Genomic DNA, 20,778 nt, shown 5'->3' on the forward strand with positions numbered 1-20,778 from the left:
TAAAAATTTTCACGTAAATTTTGTGCTTGTGTAAACTTCACATTTCTCACCCAGATCAGCTCCCAAGTGTCCATAGGTATTGTTTCTCCTATATTTTGAGCCCATTTAATCATACAGTCTTTAACTAGTTCAGTTTCTGAGTCCAATTCTAATAAAACATTATATATCCTCTTGATATGAGCTTTGGCACCATCTCTTACTTGCTTCAAAAAAATCCCATCTTCCAAAGCAAAAGAAGTCTTTTTATCAATTCGCCATCTATCTTTAATTTGTCCATACAAAAGCCAAGAAAAATTTGGGTTATTTTGCTTTAACTCATCCATTGATTTTAGGCACCAGTTACCACCGCCACTCTGGTATAACAAATCTTTATAAGTAGATCCCTCCATCACCACTCCTCTAGTTATAGCTTGAAAAATATGCGACGGAATCACCCAGAGTGGTAACTTAATATTAAACTTAAGAAAATATTTTTGCCAGACTCTTAACAATGCAGACCTTATTATATGGTTTCTAAAAGTTTTATCAGTTTTTTTCTGCATGAAGAGGTAGGCGTGCCACCCAAAAAAGTTGCAGTATTTTATTACCGTATTCATCTGGGAGAAAATCCATTGAACTCTGAGGGGTTGTGGTTTTTTTTGAGTACTGCAATATTATAACTATCCTGAATACAATAGTTAAGAAGAATCTCTTCTTGGTATCATTACTACATATTTAAAGTAAGTTTATTAGCATTCTAATCACACCCTCCTATTTCTGTGGAACATTTCAAATATGAATAGAAGAGCAGACTTTGTGCTGATGCAAATAGGCTATACATTCCCCTTACAGCAGGGGTGTCAAACTGCCGGCCCACAGGCCGGATGTGTCACTCCAAACCCCCCCCCCCATTGCTGGCAATGGGGAAAAAGTGATACGTTGCGACACGTCACATGATGTCGCAAGTTTGACACCCCTGCATTACAGCATCCTTCTCCATGTTAACCTTTCTTCGTACCGTAGCTCTTACCACTACAGGAGTGCAAAATTCGAATTCCTTCTTGTCTACGTTCAAGTAGCTTCTACTTGTTACCTTCTAGGCCAGCTTGTTTAGGTTTCCCAAGACTTCGTAGTGAATAGAACAGAACAGAACAGAATAGAATAGAATAGAATTGGAAGGGACCTTGGAGGTCTTCTAGTCCAGCCCCCTGCTCAAGCAGGAGAACCTATACCGTCTCAGACAATGGATGTCTAGTCCAGTGATGGCGAACCTTTTAGAGACTGAGTGCCCAAACTGCAACCCAAAACCCACTTATGCATCGTCGAGTGCCTGGCGGGTGTGGTCCATTGGCTGGGCGTGGCCAATTGGGTGGACGTGGCCAATTGGGTGGGCGTGGCTGTGGTGGTAACAGCAGACTGGGTGGGATTAAAAAGTTCAATCAATCAATTCCAACTTTGCAAGATCTTTTTTTTTCCCGCAAGAAGTTGAAATTGACTGATTGAACCTTTTTTTTTTTTTTTTGCACATGGCGGTGGAGGCCTAAAGCGAAAAGGTTTTATAAAACCCAGCTGAAGGCCTAGGACTGGGGCGATGGCGCGCGTGCCCACAGAGAGGGCTCTGAGTGCCGCCTCTGGCATCCGTGCCATAGGTTCGCCACCACTGGTCTAGTCTCTTCTTAAAAATCTCCAGTGATAGAGTGCCCACGATTTCTGGGGGTAAGCTGTTTCACTGGTTGGTTGTCCTCACTGTCAGGAAGATTCTCACTTTGATCAGTTTCCAACCATTGTTTCTCATCCTTCCATCTGGTGCTTTGGTGAACAACCTGGCCCCCTCTGCCTTGTGGCAGCCTCAGTTACTGGAACACTGCTATCATGTCTCCCCAATTTCTTTTCTTTAGACCAGCCAAACCCAAGTCCTGTAGCCGTTCTTCGTATGTTTTAGTCTCCAGGCCCCTGATCATCTTAGTTGCTCTTCTCTGAATTTTTTCCAAACTCTCAACATCATTTTCGTGGTATGGTGACCAAAACTGGCTGCAGTATTCCAGGTGTGGTCTTACTAGGGATTTATAAAGCAGTAATAGTACTTCACGTGATCTAGATTCTATGCCTCTGTTTATACAACTCAGGATTGTATTAGCTTTTTTGGTTGCTGCTGCACACTGCTGGCTCATAGTCAAGTGATCGTCCACTAGGACTCCAAGGTCCCTCTCACAGTTGCTGTTTTTAAGCCAAGTCTCCTCCAATTTGTATTTGTGCCTTTGGTTTTTCCTGCCTAAATGTAAGACTTTGCTTTTCTCACATTTTGTTGGATAGGCCCCATTGTTCAAGTTGGTCAGGATCTTTTTGGATCCTGAGTTTGTCTTCTGGGGTGTTGGCTACTCCTGCCAGTTTGATGTCATCTGCAAATTTGATGAGTTTTGGTTTTGCTTGTTTGAATTCATAACTTGTGCCACGTGCAGTGCCAACCACTGTGAAGGTAAAATACAAAAGGTGGTTACCAGAAGAGGAAGGTGTAGAATTTCATAGTCTTTTCAATGCATACACTACAGCTTAATGATGGTTCTTAAATGTGCTCAGGTTACTGGAAGTAGAGGAATACAACATGCAGGCAGTAGGAAAAAAATGAAGAGCAGAAGATAGGATCAGTTGTTGGACAGAAACCTGTTCAACGACTAGGTATTTCTAAAAAAAAAATTACGCATTTCAGAAACTGAATACAGGTAGTCCTTGACTTACAGACTTACAACCAATTGCCAGAGCATCCCCCTGGCCACATGCTTAAAATTTGGGCACTTGGCAGCCAGCATATATTTATGACAATTGTAGCATCCCAGGATCTTGTGATCTCCATTTGTGACTTTCTCAAGCAGCTTTTGACAAGCAGTCAACGAATGGGGGAATTAAGACTCAACCACTGCAGTGATTCGCTTAACAACCATAGCCAAAAAGGAAGAAAAGTCAGGCATGACTCACTTAACAACCACCTTGCTTAGCACCAGAAATTCTGGCGCACAAGTTCTGGTTGTGAGTTGAGGACTACTTGCACAGCCCTCCATTGCCATGTGCTGTCTAGCCCAGGGGTAGGCAACCATGCTGGCTCAGGAATTCTGGGAGTTGAAGTCCACAAGTCATAAAAGAGCCAAGGTTGCCTACCCCTGGTCTAGCCTATGGGATTGTAATTTGGATAATCCATTTTGTGCCCTCCACATCTGGAAAACACTACCCTGAGGAGAAGCAAGTATTTGCAGTGCTTGAAAAAAACTGGTACAAAAGGTTAAATTTGGCAGTTTTCAGGTAGATGGAATTTGATAAGGAAGACAGGGATGAATAACCACTGAGGTTACCAGAAGATGGTATTTAGTCTTATATTACTGTGATGGCTCAATTAAAATAATAAATTGCTCCTGGAGTTTATTTGGAACAGCATGTGGAACCAGTAAAATTATTTATCCATGTCGTACTAATGAAGGAGAAGCCATGTTCAGATTTATTAGATTGCGGAGCAACGTCCGAAGATATTTGGCTTTTGACATTAGGATTTCTGATAAGCCCTTTATTGATTTTTATTTTCTTTTAAATGTTTTTGCACAATGCCTATTTTACAACTGAATTTTAGTTATTTCTTGATCGTAGCCTGCCTTTTACTATTCCCGCAGGCTTTCCACAAAATAGGGAAGGGCTCGCTGGGAAAGGGGAGTTTTGAAACTTTGCAAAAGGGCTGTTACTCCCGTTTGAGGTGAGAAAATAAAACGCTTGCGTGAATCTCGAACAAAATAACATCATCCCGCCGCCTCTGCTGCGAAAAGAGCGTCGTGAACCTTCCATAGAAACTCGTTGTCGACCTCGCAATAAATGGAAAATTCGCTGTGGCTTCATCGGGATTGTGAGCAAGCCTGAACGCCACGGGATGCGCCTTGGTTGGGGGGGCGGGGCGGGGCGGGGCGGGGCGGAGCAATGATGAAAGTCAGTTTCACTGTCTTCCAATTGGCCGCGAGAGAAGAGGGCGTGGCCGAAGCGGAGAAGATATTTACTGTAAGAAGGTGGGGCGTCCGATATTTGCAAGCGGGCGACCTGTTAGTTGTTTTTCGTACGTCGACTGTCCGGTAAGATGCCTGCCTTGCATGTTCCTACTGCTTAACGAGGGGTGGTTGGGGCGGGGTGGCGTAATGGCGATGATGTTAGTGGGGTTATGTACCATAGGTAATATATTAGTGGGGTTAGTGGGGTTATGTGCCATAGGTAATATGGATGGGGGGGGGGAACAAGCAAAAAAGGAGTTGAAAGCCAACTGCGGACCCACATTTTGTGTCGTTGGCAAGTATAGTAAGAAAAATCCCTTCATTTTCTGGTTTTCATTCCTGGTCCCAAATTACTACTATGGTCATTTTAAGCCACCATTTGAAAGCTGTTGGTGATGGTATTCGTCATCTGTGAATGGGCTCACGCCCTTTTCGTTCCGTCGGAAAAAACCAGTGAAGTAACTCTGCTCCCTTCAAAGAAGATGACTTGACGAAACGAAGCCCCGGGGAAGAAAGCGAATGGCTTAACGGTGACTCAGAGCTTCGTCCTGAATAATAGCTTTAAATACTTTCGGTTGAAGAAGACCTGCTATATATTTAAAGTTTCTCTGTCGTTTTAGGAGCCCGGCGCCATTCCAGATTAGACACACCTCTTTCATTCCTCTTCCTCTTAAGCCAAATACAGCAGCCTTTACTGCCAAATGAGTTTAATTCACTTTTACCTTCCCGAACCATGGCTAGCTAGCACATGTGGTGTGCCAAAATCCAGTGACTGGAAGCCGTGATATCTTTAGATTTAGGGGGTGCCAGAGGAAAAGCGTCCTCTGCTAAAAAGTTCCCTCCTTAAGGCTACAAATAAGGACACCTCATTTAATCTCCTTCCTGTTCTTTCTCTAATTTATAATTTGGGGTTAGTTGTATTGATAAGAAGTTGCTATGTATAACTTGTTTGGTTATCTTTGTAAGCCATTAAGTAGTTTCTGATGGGGGCAAAGGTAAAATGTATTAATAATTGTACAGAAAACCTTAACTCTTTGCCCTCTAATGGTCATCTGACTTTTTTTGAGCCGATCTGGTAGCACACACTCTAAAGTTTTGGCACTACATTTTGTGTAATTTTTTGGTCATTTTGGCCAGCAGGACTAATGAATGAGAAATAAAGTTATGGTCCATTTCAACCGCAGGGCACTAGATTTGGTGTGGTGCTTATTTGAATAATAATTAAAGTTGCAAATAATTTATTAGCGATGTTCATTTGTCAGTAGCAGGCTGTTTTAGTCTTTGTGTATGAGGGTGATTTTAATTTGTGGAAGGCACTCTCTTCAGATTTCCTTCCACAGGAATCGGTTCTTTCACATTGTTGATAATGCTTCTAATCAAGAATTTTGCAACCATTTCCCAATTCTTGCTTTGTTGCCTTTTGCTCCCCTCCAGCTTAAAAGAAACATTTAACTGAAGTTGCAAAATAAATGCTGCTCACTTTCTACCTAGATTGGGGAAATGTGTGCATTTCAAAATAAACTGGAAGAAGCACTTCTTACCTTACCTTCTCTATAATGTTCATTAAAGCAAAGTTTTTCCAGTTTGTGTGCAAGTCTGAAAACTGATGCTAGTGCTGCTTGAAGGAATTAACTTGTTAATATGACTTTTAAAGCAGCAGCATTGTATGGCCCAATCAAGAACCTGAAAAGAAAATAATGGGACTGCTTTATGAATAGTGGGAGAAATAATATGCCCATATCTGGGCTGAAGCAATTTATCCAAATTTTTGAAGCATGCAGCACTTTTAAGTGTGAATATCCACATGGCTAATTTGCTGTTTGGTGATACATATGCCTTTGGCAAGAAAAGGGAAAGGAAAGGAAAAGCAGGGTAGCTTTTGAAACATACAAGCTGTGATCCAGAGTTTTCACTTTAAACTTTAGGTGTGATTATATGGTCATAAATAACCATATCTGGAACATTAATATGCTATAACAATAGGTGTATGAATTCTTTAAACTCTTCATGCTAAATATGCAAGAAATGACTGGATCAGTTTTTAAGGAACTCTTTGATTATACAATACTATACAATATACAATATATGACAATAAGCAGATCGATAGCTATCTCAGCTGACAATTTCTTTTGAGTGATGGCTGGTAACTTGTTAAACTTGCTTTGCCTATAGCACACTTGGACAATCTCTGTAGGCCAGAGGCCACACCAGATATTTTATCTCTTAAGAAGAGTGTGAAGATGTGTATGATCTATTAAATCAAATTAATTGATAGAGCAGACAGATAGGTTTGTGGTTGTCAGGGCCTTAAGACCCCAGGGATATTCTGTACTACTACTTTTGCTTATTTTTGTGTCATTTTTTCCTCTGGATAGACATGCTTCCAAACATAGTACTGTGTGGCAACTTCATTTTTATTTTCTAAGAACATCTGTGAGAATTATGAAGGTTTAGGAGCATTCTTATAAATAAGTATGAGGCTAAAGGTTGGCACTGTGCTTTATTGGATGCCTGCTGATAATTTAATAAAAGAACCAAAAGGAGACTAGAATGAGGCAAAGAGAGTAGAATTCAGTCTTTTTGAATCTGCCACGGAATTACAGATAACAAGGTAACAATTTCCAGGCACTCTAAACATATCTAAACAACATTGAGTTGAAAAAGCTGTGGGATGATAAAGATTATGATTTGATATTATCAGCAGGAGTATTACAGTGAAAAGCAGAGGCCCACAAAATTGGAAGTTATATTGTCTTAACTATGGATATAGCAGCATTCATAAAGGCTTATTTGGACTAACCATTGAGCAGCCACAGACAGGTGATAGTAAAGTTTCCTTTTCACTGAACTGAACCTCTTGGACTTAATGGATACTATGCCTCATAATTTTATTAGAAGCAATGTGGAGGTGGATTGAGATTGCTTTCTTTTGGAATATCTTTTTAAATTACCCAGTTGGAGGACTTCCAGTTTGGTATGGTGGTTAAGGCACCAGGTGGAAACTGGGAGATGTGATTTTTAATCAGGCCTAAGGCATGAAAACCAGCTGGGTGACTTTGGGCAAATCAATCTCTCTCAGCCCAATTCACCTCACCAGGCTATTATTGTGGGGAAAATAGGAGAAAGGAAAATCAGGTATGTTCACTACCTTGAGTTGTTTATAAACTAGCCAGGCCTAACCCTGCTTATTTTCAAACTCTAAACAAGATCCATCTCGCTGCTTCCTGTTGAGAGAGTCCCAAATAGAATACTTTTTCCCAATAATTACTTGATATTATGAAGTAATTCTTTACCCATAATGAAAGGCAATTTCTGAACCATGCCTTCAGGATTTGATAACGGCTTGCATATCTGAAAGTGATTGGCAAAGCTACTATATAGTATTTAGAACAGTGGTGGCGAACCTATGGCACGGGTGCCAGAGGCGGCACTCAGAGCATGCGTGGGCATGCGTGCCGTCGCCCCAGTCCTAGGCCTTCAGCTGGGTTTTATAAAACCTTTTTGCTTTAGGCCTCCGCCGCCGGGTACACAAAAAAAAGGTTCAATCAATCAGTCAATTTCAACTTCTTGCGGGAAAAAAAAAGATCTTGCAATGTTGGAATTGATTGATTAAACTTTTTAGTCCCACCCATTCTGCTGTTACCACCGCAGCCATGCCCACCCAATGGGCCACACCCACCCAATGGGTCACGCCCACCTGGCACCCGACGATGCATAAGTGGGTATTGGGTTGCAGTTTGGGCACTCGGTCTCTAAAAGGTTCTCTATCACTGATTTAGAACAAAAGAAGAAAAAAAGAAAAGAATAATGGGAGGATTTGAGTTACACAGTTGAATTGTCCATTCTTAAGAGTATGTTGTCATCCCATAAATAAATTGCTAAATCTCAGTGATTACATATAGAGCAATAACAGACTACCTTATCTAAGACTCCCATATCTTTGCTTTAAGCTGGCAATATGGAGCAATTTTCAGCCAAAGATGGACATTACATGTCCGTGATGGTATGGTCAAAGCAAATTGGATCAAACACATTCTGTCCTTCCACCTTGTTTAAGATTTAAGGTAATGGTTGGGAAATTCCTTTCATAGAAGTCTTGGGGACCTTTTTTTTTCTATAGCTACTGGTGAGATTGCAAGGCTGATTCAAAAACTCCATGGGTTCCATTTGCTTAGTAGTCCAGAAAAGATAAAGACACTGAGCACAAATGTTCAGTCAATAGATGCAACTCAGTGGAATAAAACAAAACTAAGAATAAGAAGTACATAGGAATTGACACCAAGCACAGCTTTATCTTCCAGGAAAAGCGGGAGTGAGTAGCACTGAAACAATACTGTGTAGAACTCCTGTTCCCAAGCCCCCAACACACACACACAACAGAGAGGATAAGAGTTTCCTCTGTACAGATCTGTCTGCCTGAAGGCTGTCAGGTTTCATGTATCATATTTTGACAGCTAGAAAAATAATTCAGAATAGCTTTTGCTTGTGTTGAGAATTTGAAGCTTAGAAATTGAAAGTGAGTGGGATTGATAATCTTTCTATGTATTCAGAATGACCAGACTAATTTGCAGACTGTATAAAGCTCTCCATCCCTTCAGCAGTTATGGTGAATTCATTATTAGAACATCACTTCTATGTGGCAAGATTATTTGTAGAATGGATTGGTAATTAAGATGGATATTTAGGACGCGTTTACTAGAACTGATCAATTACATATTTTCTGGAAGGTTATCCAATCTGAATAATCTTTGGAATGACCTACAACTAAGTTTATGCCAAGATTTATTTATAAATGTGTTAAGGAAAAACATTACGAACTGAGTGTCTATAGGTTTTCACAGGACCTATAGTAACTCATGCCTGTATTCCTGCAGAAATGGAAATTTACTTGATTGCAATTGTAACTCTTGGAGAAATTGTGAATAATATTAGAGGCCTGGGCACTGTGTTGGTTTAGAGCCAAAATACAGCATAGGAATATAAGAAACTAACAGCAGTTCATTAAGTCCTGCTAGTCTAGAGGTGGGAAAATTTCTTGATCTACTAAGGAAAATGATCAGACAAGAAATCACCAAAGTAAGGGAGGGTAGTCTTTTTAGGAATGCTGAGGGTTATGGTGAAATATTGCCTCTTAATTATCCCCAAACCCCCTGAAAACCACAGAAATGAGCCAAAAGGTAGCTTTTCTCAGAGCTGACAACAATTTTCCAGAATTTTCACAAGAATATTCTTGAGTTCTACTTAAAAGTGCCAGGGATTATACTCATGACTTTTGGTAAGCAAAGCATGTGCTTTGCCTCTGGATTGTAGTTCCTTCTTTCTTGTAAGCTATGCTGCCTCTGGTTGTAACATTTCATAATTTGTCTATGTGGGCTGCAAAATTATTGCAGCAGTTCCTGTTCAAAAGAGTCTTTTTAAAGTTCCAAATTACTTCAGACAGAGGTACTTTAGTTCTTGAGCAAGGTAGGTGTTTATGAAAAAATTTTGTCTTGAAGTGGCTAGGATGGCGCTGTAATTGCGAAAGACCAAAAATGTAACTGCCCTAGTTTGCATCCAGTCATGCATTCAAGTGGTGTGTTTTTTTTTAACCTGATGATAAATTGTCCTTTTCTCATCTGTATAGTTAAAACCTCAGACATGGACCTTGACTTGCAGTGCCAAGAATTTGAAACATCAAAATGGAAAGAACTTGTTGCATCCATGAACCAGCACAAAACTATTAGGTAAGTTACAACATTTAGTGAATTGGAGGGCTTTTTGAAGGCATTGTTTGACAACTCTAACATTTCCATTCATGATTTGAATTGGGGAAAATTAAGAATGGCTTAGCACAAAAATTCTTCTGAAATGTCACTCACATGAAGGATGGTATTTTCCCCCCCTCACTTTCCCCTTCAAATGTTTTGCTTTCCTATATACTCAATGTTTCTCATCCTTGGAAGTTTTAAAGATGTGGACTTCAACTCCCAGCATTGAAAAACACTGCATATAGCGCTTTCTCTTTCTCACTCCAGTTCATGTATTTTCCAGATGCATTTGCTCATAGATCCTCTTTAGCCATCTTGCTCACTATAATGGGAAATTGTACTGAAAGCATTTAATATTGGTTTGGGGGGGGGCATGGGGGGATGAATGCTATGGTGCATCTGTTAGGTTTTATTCAAGCATTTTAAAAGTGTACAAATAAGCTTATTCTATGAGGGTGCGGTAGATGACAAATAATTCATCTGACTAAATTAGAGCTAATGTCTAAATCTATTTTTCCTCTAAATTTTAGAATGGATGACTGCGGTCTAGGAATTAGCCATTGTGAAGATCTTTCTGTTCTTCTGACTACCAACCAAGAACTAGTTGAACTGAATCTAAGCAACAATGAACTGGGAGATGCTGGTGTAGATGCTCTATGCAAAGGATTGTTAAATCCCAATTGCAAACTTCAAAAACTCTGGTAAATATTCCTACAACTTGTAGTGGCTTTAGTAGCATTAGATTATACTTTCCACAAATGGAAACCTTTACAGAGTTATTGCCTTCCATGTTAGTCTCTTCCAAATTTGGCTACACAAGTAGCCTAGTATTTCTCCCAGGCATAAATTCTCAATATAATTAATCGTTGGCCATTATTGGCCAACTATGGTATTTAATACTACTACTACTAATAATAATAAGAGTTGGAAGGGATCTTGCAGGTCTTCTAGTCCAACCCCCTGGTCAGACAGGAAACCCTATACCAGGGGTAGGCAACCTTGGCTCTTTTATGACTCGTGGCTGACTCAGGAATTCTGGGAGTTGAACTCCACAAGTCATAAAAGAGCTAAGGTTGCCTACCCCTGCCCTATACCATATCAGACAACTGGCTGTTCAGTCTCTTCTTAAAAACTTCCAGTGTTGGAGCATTCACAATTTCTGGAGGCAGGTTGTTCCACTGGTTAATTGTTCTAACTATTCATTACACCCAGTTAGAATAGCAATTGGGACTGGAATTTCTGATGCTTTGTGATGCAGTCATAAAGTGTACAGTAGTCCTCGACTTACAACAGTTCATTTAGTGACCGTTCAAAGTTACAACAGCACTGAAAAGTGACTTTTGATAATTTTTCGCACTTATGACTGTTGCAGCATCCCCATAGTCACATAATCAAAATTTGGATGCCTGGCAACGGATTCATATTTATGACAGTTGCCATGTCCTGGGGTCATGTGATCCCCTTTGGCGACCTTGTGACAAGCAAAGTCAATGAGGAAGCCAGATTCCCTTAATAACTGTATTACTAACTTAACTGCAATGATTCACTTAACAACTGTGGCAATACAGGTCATAAAATGGGGCAAAGCTCACTTAAAAAGTGTCTCACTTAACATAATTTTTGGGCTGAACTGGGGTCGTAAGTCTAGGATACCTGCAATGTGATGTGACTCTATCACTTAGTGACAGCAGTCCGGGCACTCCCTGTTGCTGCCATTAACTGAACCCCACTGGCCCTTAGCCAAGGACCTCCCCCACCATCCAGGACATTCCCAGCTTGGTTCCTCCCAGCCCTGAGCGACAGAAAGGTAAGGGACTGCCTCCTTGGCTGCACTGCTCTGTGTGGGCCACACTCGAGGGCGAGTCTCCTTCGGGGGGCTGCAGGAGAGGGGGTCACGGGAGGAGGCAAGGCTGGGGCGATGGCACACATGCCCACAGAGAGGGCTCCGAGTGCCGCCTCTGGCACCCGTGCCATAGGTTCGCCACCACTGCTCTAGGGGTTCAAAAAGGGGTTTCCAGCTTTGTTGCTAAATACCAAAAATTGAACTCTACAGTTCCTGTATGCAAAACAGCTGAGCATTTTGCTATATATGTTTATAATTGTTGGCCATTTTTGAGATGGTGCATAAGATTTGTTTGACTGTTGTGTTCCAGCCAGCATAACCACCGGATTCAGTGAGATGATACTTGCTACCCACTTCTACTCTCAAGTATTAATGTAATTTACACAGTTTTATTATTCCAGGTTACGAAACTGCAACTTAACTACAGCTTGCTGTGAGAAGCTTCGTTCTGTAGTTAGCAAATCATCTCTGACAGAACTACACCTGGGAGATAACAGTTTGGGCACATCAGGTGGACAAACTATATGCCAAGGACTTGTGGATTCAAGCTGCCAACTAGAATCACTACAGTAAGTACTCGAAGTCCTTCAGTACATATAAGACAGCAAACATGTTTTAGTTAGAAGTTTCTCACCTTAGAAACCTTTTTTTTTCATCCATCTTGTATGGATCACCTACACAGAATTGGATAAACCAGCAAAAATTAGGAGAGAGTATGGTATAGTGGTTAAGGTACGGAAGTTAAAGTACTAAGATTGAAATTATATCAAATGAGGGATCCAACCAAAGTCATAATATTTCACCCAGATTAAGCTGGAGGTTGCATGAGTCTCAAAGAAGGAGGACTTGGCATCTTTCATTGATTCTGCCTTGTAACTCTCTGTACTCATTTTAGGTATCAGGTCATTGACTTTTTAGCAGCCCTGGTTTCTGCCTGTTATAGTAAGTTTTCTGTCTTGGAAATCTCAGGGATTTCCCAATTTTATTTATTGATGGGATTGTAGATCTGTATATAGATTTGTTTGTAATAATGGCAGGGGAAGCTTCTGGACTCTTAATTCTTGCTTGATGAGCAAGAAACCTTTATGATTGGGGTGGTCTTCATACAGATTATCTGGTGTGCCAGTTGTGCCCTTTCCTGAATAGAGGCCTTAACACATCTTGTAGTTGTTATGACTTAGTTTCATTTTGGCAGTTGCAACCTTTAAGTGGGTCTGTGAAGACCACTTGGAAACTACAGGTTGAATATAGTGCAGCAGCGCAAGCAAATTGTGGTTTGATCACCTTGCACCTCTGCTCCGTATTGGTTTTGAGTGCTGGATATCAGGCTTCATGGCTTGGGGCCTGGACAGCTGCACCACATCCTTCTTCTGGTTGTTTCTGCCCATTCCATAAGATCTGGCAGAATCGGCATGCTCTAGATTTCCATTAGTGAAGCAGTGCTATCTTGTTGGGATATTAGAGACATGCGTACTCTGTGCCATTTCTGCTTTCGGGAACCACATTCCCCCAAAATGCACATGGTCCCAATCCTGTTGTGTTTTCAGAAAGGCTTAATGTCCTGAGTTTTCAGCGAATCCTTGGCAGGGTGGTTTTTGACTCCAGTTGTTGAACTCTGTTTTATGGTGTGTAGCTGGTTTCATTAATTTTCCTGACTTGGGTTTTGGCACTCCTATAGTTATTTGCTTGCTTGTAAACTGGATATAGATAGCACTTGCTTTCTTGCTTTAATCTTATTTATATTTTATTGGCTGCTTAGAGTTGGTGTTATGATGGAGGCAGCCTAGAGGTCGGTTAAATAAAGGAATACGAAAACTAAACAAAATTGGGTTGAAAAGTTCTGCTATAGGTTGTAATATGTATACAGTACACCCTCTGCACTTCCCCAGACCTGTCATATATGTCTTTACTATTATCTTTTGGAAGTCAACTCACTCGTATCTCTTATAGATTACAATTTTGTGACCTCACAAAGGAAAACATAGACGCTCTCTGCTCTGTACTATGTGTCAAATCATCCCTGCAAATGCTCAACCTGAGTAATAACAAGCTAGGAGATGAAGCAGTGAAACACCTCTGCCAAGCCTTGGTGAAGGGCTCTTCTAACTTGCAATCCCTACAGTAAGATACAATTCATTTTTGTTTGGAGTTCTCTCTTTTGGGGTATGTCACAGCTGAGAATGTTCTAAAGAAGTGGGGGTCTACCTTAAAGGGTAATCCACCCAAGATGGATTATAACAGGCTGAACGTTTAAAACAGTTTGAACTTGGATTAGCTATTTCAGTTATTCTGAGTTCAAAATAAAACAATTTATTACCTTGAGGTAAGATGTACGGCCAATAATAAAACAATTAGAATTACTCTAAGGTAAGAAGGACAGTCAATACATTTTACAAATAAATTCATTATATTTCAGAGTTTTATCCAAACTCAAGACAAAAGGAGTTTTAGTCCATATTGTTATAAGTAATTCACCAAACACTGAAGATTTGAAAAGTCCACTAGCCAAATCAACAGCAGGTTGTCAAGTGTAAACTGTGATTGTATAGTCACAGATAGTCCCTGTTGCTAAGCTGTTGCACTTTATCTTGTAATTATATTATAAACTACAACTTGTACGTACTGTGCATGTGCATTAGGAAGAAATCAAATTAATAGTCTGAAATATATTTTTCCTGTTAGGTTATTTGTAGGTTGTGTTAAAATGACTCCATTGTTCTTGCTACTCTTGTGCCCATATATGTGTGTGTTTTAAAGCGTGATGTGTTTTAAAATCCAGTTAATTTTGTAAACTGGATGTAGATAGCATTAAACATTGATTAATCACCCATCTTTGTGGCCCTATGATGAAGCACAAAGCAAGGGACTTGTTTAGACTTCCCATTATATCAAAATGTGTGAAATACCACAATTGTGGCTGTTCTCTTCCAAGCTCAGAACAACTTTATTTTCCTTATATGCATACCCTTAGAAATTCAAAGTCATGTGTTCTGTAGCTGCAAGATGCCCATCTCTAACACTGTGATTATTGTAGACAGAGTTGCTGAAATAACAAAATTCTATTGTCAGTTTTCTGGTGAAATCCAGTGCAGCTTTTAAATTGTTTTTTGTTTATTTGCAGATTAGAGACCTGTGAGATCACTCGTGCTAGTTGTGACGACCTCAGTACTTTCCTTAGCAGTACCCCATCCTTGACAGAATTATGCATAGGAGACAACAATATTGGTGATGCAGGTCTAGCTATCCTCTGCCAAGGTGTCCAAAATCCAAATAGCAAATTAGAGAAATTCTGGTAAGTGGCTCCCTAAACATTGGCAGTTTTAGAATCTTAACTTGTATCAAATGTCCTTTGGTAACAAACTAAGTCAATCAGGCTTTCATAGTGGCTTGTAATGTACCAGGGGATAACTAGGTTGCTACAGCCAAGTCCAGAATGGAGATCTGCTTAATAATGTCTCTTATTTATTTCAAGTTGGAAAATGGTGTTAATGTATACTGCCTTTTTAATATTTAAAACTACACCTATATACTCTTTAATATTTTAAATATATATTACAGTATACATTTTCAGAGATTATTGTTTACTGTCATAAGTCTTGGCAGCATATTTTTTTCCTCCCAGTTCAAATGAGGATAATTTGTGAAATTTAAAGTGTATACAATCTAACTTGTGTAAGTAGGCGTTTTTTGTATTCCCCGTTGTGGGGGATGGAACTCTGTGTGCAGTTTCTGCAATAATTCCTTATGTTTGTAAAGTATATTTCTAAAGAAATGAAACATTTACAATAAATGAGTCACAAAGTCCAGTTTTCTTCCATGTTTCTATAAATGGCCATCTATCCTAGTAATGGCCAATTCTTTTCTGTAATAATCAGAAATGGATAATCTCTGATTCTGGAGTAATGTCAGAGATGCTACCACTAAATGGCTTCCATCAAGTGGGGTTCCCATTTGCATTAAAGACAAGGGGGGGGGGTGGTAGACCAATCTTCCAGGCTCAGGTATGTTGAGAAATAGACTTGGTCTTTATCTGTTTTCATTAGCCAAGGGGGGCTTTTCTGGGTCATACGTTTATTTCAATATTTTTTATGTATTACTACTTACTACAAGTGAATGGGATGTAATTTAAAAACAGGTTTATGAAGATGTAAATGAATGTTTTGAGTGGTATATGTGATTTGAAAAGGGATCCATGGGTCTCCCATCTTACTGTTGGTGAAAAGCTAAAGGCAATGATTTGGTGATTATTTCAGGTTGTGGGAATGCAATATCTCTGCTGCTGGTTGTAAGGAACTTGCCAACATCATTGGCACCAAAGAGACACTCAAGGAGATGAGCCTACTCGGAAATCCTGTGAAAAATGAAGGAGTAGAACTTTTATGTCAAGGGCTGAAAGATCCAAAAACGAAACTCCAATCTCTATGGTTAGTACATGTTTTCTTCTTGCTGCAATCATTAATGCTGTTTAACAGGATATGTCTAGAATGGAGGGGCAATGTAGCTTCAAGGGATTGCTTAAATGATATTCCTGCCTAGCTTCTGATTCCAACAAATCTGTAAGGTAACTCATCCCCAGCAAATATATCCTTGCTGTGAGTTGGAAGCTCTTTAAACCTCCCTTCATTTTCTGAGCGCGTTTTCGCTTTTTATGCCTTTCTGTAACTTGCAATTTTTACCACTGAAGCCCGAGGCCAAATGGATATGAAAGAAGATTCTGCTGAAGCAGTGAGAGAATCGTGTGGGTAAATAGAGCTGGAGTTGCTGGGTCTTCAGCATGATGTTAGGTGTTGTGACTCCGTCTTGTGAGCCCCTCTTATCGGAGGAAGAAGGCTCCGAACATGAAGGAGAGGAGATGGCTAGGCCTCCCTCTCCAGGACCCTCCTCTTTGGCAATGCCTCAGGTGTCTTCCGACGGAGAAGAGATTGACCAGGAGCCAGGTGGTTCAGAGATTGGCCAGGAGCCAGGTGTGTCGGATAATGAGGAGAAGTTGTGGCTGGATCCACGCCAGCGTAGGAGCGATAAGCGTGCGCAGCAGAAAAAGAGACGTGCCAGAGATTAAGCTGAGTCACTGGACCACACCCCACAGGCTATAAAAGGGTGGTGGTGGCCATTTGGACCTCTGTGACGGACAAAAGCTGAATCTCTTGCAAAGTAGTGTGCTGTGGTTTTAAACTGTGTGTATTGTTTTTGTTTCTGGGTGTTTGGAGTAAAAGGTCTTGGCAGGCAGCTACGGAGCTGCTGCCAAGTTTCTTATCGGTGAAGTGGTGTCTGGAGTAGTCTTTAAACCCTCGGCTGGCTGTTTGGGTGTGTGGGTCGGAACGGGGACAGAACAGTTAGGCCAGAACAAAACTAGCTGCTAATAATAATTCGACAGAAGAGAAAGCAAACAAAATCTGGGAAAGGCTTCTTGCATTGCAAAGCCCCAATGTTGTAAAAGATGCTCTTATTTGCCTGCTACAGGTTAAGAGATTGTGGCTTGACTGAAGCTTGTTGCAAGAGTCTTAGCTCTGCTTTGAGTGTGAACTCTGTCCTAAAAGAGCTGCAACTGGGTGGCAACTCCATTGGAGATGAAGGAGCGATTGAAATCTGTGAAGGTGTGAGGAGTCCAAACTGCAACCTTGAATCCCTCTGGTGAGTGACAGTGTAAACATCTCTCTTATCCTTAATTTATTAATTTCTGATGTGTGTGTTGTTGTGCTTTCTGTATACTGCTTTATGTGGGATTCTTCTAACCCTGTTTTTCAAACTTGGCAACTTCACGTTGTATGGACTTCAGCTCTCAGAATTTCCGAGACAACATGCTGGGTAGGGAATTCTGGGACTTGAAGTCTACACATCTTAAAATTGCCAAGTGTGAAAAACGCTGTTCTACCTTTTTTCTTTGCCTGGAGTTTGCAGTGAATATTTTACATCCACCGAGCTTCTGAGGGTGCCATTCTTTACCTAGAACAGTAACATGAATAGCCTTTGGGTGTATTAGTCCAGGAGGCATCTTCCTATGAAAAGTTGGCCTACCCCTGGCCTACACTAAAGCATCAAGATTCTTTTAGTATAAAGGGGGCTTATACTCAAAATCTGAATGAATAAAAAGGAATAGTACAGGACATTAGACTTTAGTATCATCTTAAATGCCTCATCTTCATCAGGTTCCCACGACTCACACACTATCGTAATCCCATATTTTCGAGGACTAGGCAGTTATCATTGAAGGTGCAGGATATCAGATTATGTATTCTAGTAATGGCATTCCAAGGTGGGTTTTTTTTAAATATATAAACATATTCAACTGTGTTTTATATATTAATTGCTGTTTTTTTAGATACATCAGCCGATCTGGATGCCATTAAAAAAAAAACTTTTATTTAACCTTTATGCAAATATAGGGTAGAGATTGTTTCTAAAGATAGCTGTGCTAATCACAGATGTGTTTGCCAAAGCAAAAGCGATATATGCAACAAACCTTTGGAGAAATAAAATGGTTTCATTGATTTTGTGCTGATTTAATTTTTTTAAAGTGTATTGGCCACAGTATTTAGGTGTGTTATCTCTTTTCCAGCCCTCCTCTCTGTCTCCCCAGTGGTTTATTGAAGAATAACTAATACATTACAGGTAGTCCTCAACTTACAACAGTTCATTTAGTGCCTGTTCAAAGTTATACCAGCACTGGAAAAAATGACTTATGACCGTTTTTCACACTTAACGACCATTTCAGCATCTCCATGGTTAGGTGGTCAAAATTCAGACACTTGGCAACTGTCTCATATTTATGACAGTTGCAGTGTCCTGGGGTGGGTGTCATGTGATCACTTTTTGCGACCTTCTGACAAGCAAAGTCAATGGGGAAGCCAGATTCACTTAACAACCATGTAACTAACTTAACACCTGGAGTGATTCACTTAACTGTGGCAATACAGATCGTAAAATAGAGCAAAATTCACTTAACAAATGTCTCACTTAGCAACAGAAATTTTGGGCTCAATTGCGGTCGTAGGTCGAGGACTACCTGTATGGGATCTGCTAGCAGGGTTTTGATTCTGTGTCAGCACAGTCCTATAGATACCGTGTTAAGTGGAGCTTCTCTGAAGCTCAGTGAATGTAGGATAGCAGAGTAACTAGCTTTATTTAACAAGACTGGCTTTCACTGGAAGAGGCTAAATACTAATTTTGAACAATCACAATGGTGAGATCTTCATTTTTCCTCCTAGTTACATATAACTTCTGGAAAAACTAAAAGCTTACTGTTCCCTGAAATCAGTGAAACATTTTTGAAGGTTGAAACAGTGGCTATTGCACAGGTCTACCTTTTGCAAATAGAGGCTATAGATAGCTATAGACTATAGCTATATAGTTAGGGCGGTTCCTAAGAATTTGTACAATTTGGAGGGTTTGGTTTATTTTTTTCACTGATCCTATTCTCTTGCAAATGTTATTCAGTGTTATTCTGACTTCTTCTTAGGCTGGGGCAGTCGAGTCTTACAGCAGTTTGCTGTGATGCACTTGCCAAACTTATAGTTGAGAAACCCTGTCTACGAGAACTGGATGTGAGCTACAGCCATATAGGGGATGAAGGTGTGTTAAAGTTGTGTGAAGCGGTGAAAAATCCAAACTGTAACCTGAAATATCTAATGTAAGTATCTCTTGGTTAGCATGTAAGATTGATGAAAAAGGGATAGTTTAAGAGTGATTTTAGAAAAATGGAAAAGGATTGCAGCCTATAATTGTGCTCAAATTAAAAACTATATATACTGCAGCTTTGATAGAGTTTCCTAAACTGCTCTCCTCCAAATACCTTTGTTATATTTGCATTCGGTCTGTAATTGTTTCCAGGATGATCAATTGCCATTTTAAATATTTCAGAAGCACTTCAGTGAGCTCCTAATCGATTGACTGAGTTGGGCATGTTTTTCCTTGAGGAGTCTTGCTCAAAGTCATTCAGGATCCATCAAATGCTCTTGATGTTCCTTCAGAGCAATTTGCCTGAAATGTATATCTTTAGAAGCATGGTTCTGGTTGATTGAATCTTAATGTTAGAAAGAGCTTGAGTTGAATGCCTGCCTTCGGGGTAGCCAGAACATCTCCCTCTGTGAGAAGTAGCTTCACATGTGGAAATGAGATTTTATCTGCTTTATTGTATTATTAGAGATGTGATTATCGACTTTGAGTGATTTTATGCTTGTCTGATATTCCTAGTGTAGTTCTAGTACTGAATTCTCATCTGTAATCTGTAGTTTTAGTAATCTGAATTAAATTCTTTTTTGCAGCTTGTATGACACTTTTTGGACTTCTAAAGCAAACAAGGTGGTGAAGGCTCTGGACGGGCTGAAGGCTGACTTTCAAGTGGTTACATGAATGGGGCAGCTTTGCTGGGACCATTTCTTGTCTTCTGTTGATTTTTGTTTTATAAACCAAGTTATTAGCCAATGATATATTTTTTTAATTCGAGAGTTATGGACATGATGTGATGTACCCAAAAAGTCCATGTTAGGAATATGATGAAATGTTGAGGTAGTTCTGAAGAAAGCTTTTAGGTCTATATCAAATTAAAATATATGTGTAAACCATGTTGGTGGGCTTTTACCATTTGGAAAATAAGAGAAAAGAAGAGTAGAACAAAGTAAAATAAATCTCTTGCCCACTGTCATAAAGCAATAATGTAGAGTGTGTTAATTTTTCCCAGGGTAGGAAATAAAATTGTTTAGATAAGATTAATTGACAACATTGCTCACTTTGATAGCTAACAAAATGTTAATTGCAGTTATTTCATATTTTCTGCTGAAAGTATAAGTGATCTTACCTCTCTCAGTCTATGTAGCTTTATTAAAAATAAAGTTTGTTTGCAAAGATATATTTAGGATATTGTCTTTTGTTCAAAGAGACACTAAACACTTATATTAATTTCCTTTTATATATTCCTGGCTCAATACAAATTCTGTTTATGTTACTACACTAATTTTTTTAAAAGCCTGTATAATGCTAATGCTTTGCTGTTTTTTCCCCTGCCTAATTTTAATTAACCATAATACACACCTATCTGGTGAAACATGTTAATTACTTACATTGAATATCCTCTCTGAGAAAATAGAGAGTTTAAGTGATGGGCAATGTGCTGGATGCATTTCTGTTCTTATTCGAATATGGTATTCTGGTCCAGTAGATAACTAATCTATACTAAACCTCAGTATGCGTTCCT

At 39.8% G+C, this 20,778-nt stretch overlaps 1 protein-coding gene across 2 annotated transcripts in view; it reads left to right on the plus strand.

The window, feature by feature from the left end:
- Window positions 1–20,177, plus strand: part of LOC107287924 (ribonuclease inhibitor) — a 22,780-nt gene extending 2,603 nt beyond the window's left edge. The window contains exons 1-10 of one of the 2 annotated variants that reach the window (XM_015816484.2): window positions 4,002–4,082; window positions 9,622–9,721; window positions 10,276–10,446; window positions 11,990–12,157; window positions 13,539–13,709; window positions 14,710–14,880; window positions 15,842–16,012; window positions 17,049–17,219; window positions 19,045–19,215; window positions 19,850–20,177. In XM_015816484.2, the coding sequence (XP_015671970.1) occupies window positions 9,636–9,721; window positions 10,276–10,446; window positions 11,990–12,157; window positions 13,539–13,709; window positions 14,710–14,880; window positions 15,842–16,012; window positions 17,049–17,219; window positions 19,045–19,215; window positions 19,850–19,937 (1,368 nt within the window). In that variant the 5' untranslated portion in view covers window positions 4,002–4,082; window positions 9,622–9,635 and the 3' untranslated portion in view covers window positions 19,938–20,177. Of the gene's footprint in view, window positions 1–4,001; window positions 4,083–9,621; window positions 9,722–10,275; window positions 10,447–11,989; window positions 12,158–13,538; window positions 13,710–14,709; window positions 14,881–15,841; window positions 16,013–17,048; window positions 17,220–19,044; window positions 19,216–19,849 lie in introns of those variants that run through there. The other variant, XM_015816485.1, reaches the window with a different exon arrangement.
- Window positions 20,178–20,778: the final 601 nt, after the last annotated feature.

Source organism: Protobothrops mucrosquamatus, unplaced genomic scaffold, assembly GCF_001527695.2.
Source record: "Protobothrops mucrosquamatus isolate PMUCROS unplaced genomic scaffold, P.Mucros_1.0 scaffold457, whole genome shotgun sequence".
NCBI lineage: Eukaryota > Metazoa > Chordata > Lepidosauria > Squamata > Viperidae > Protobothrops > Protobothrops mucrosquamatus.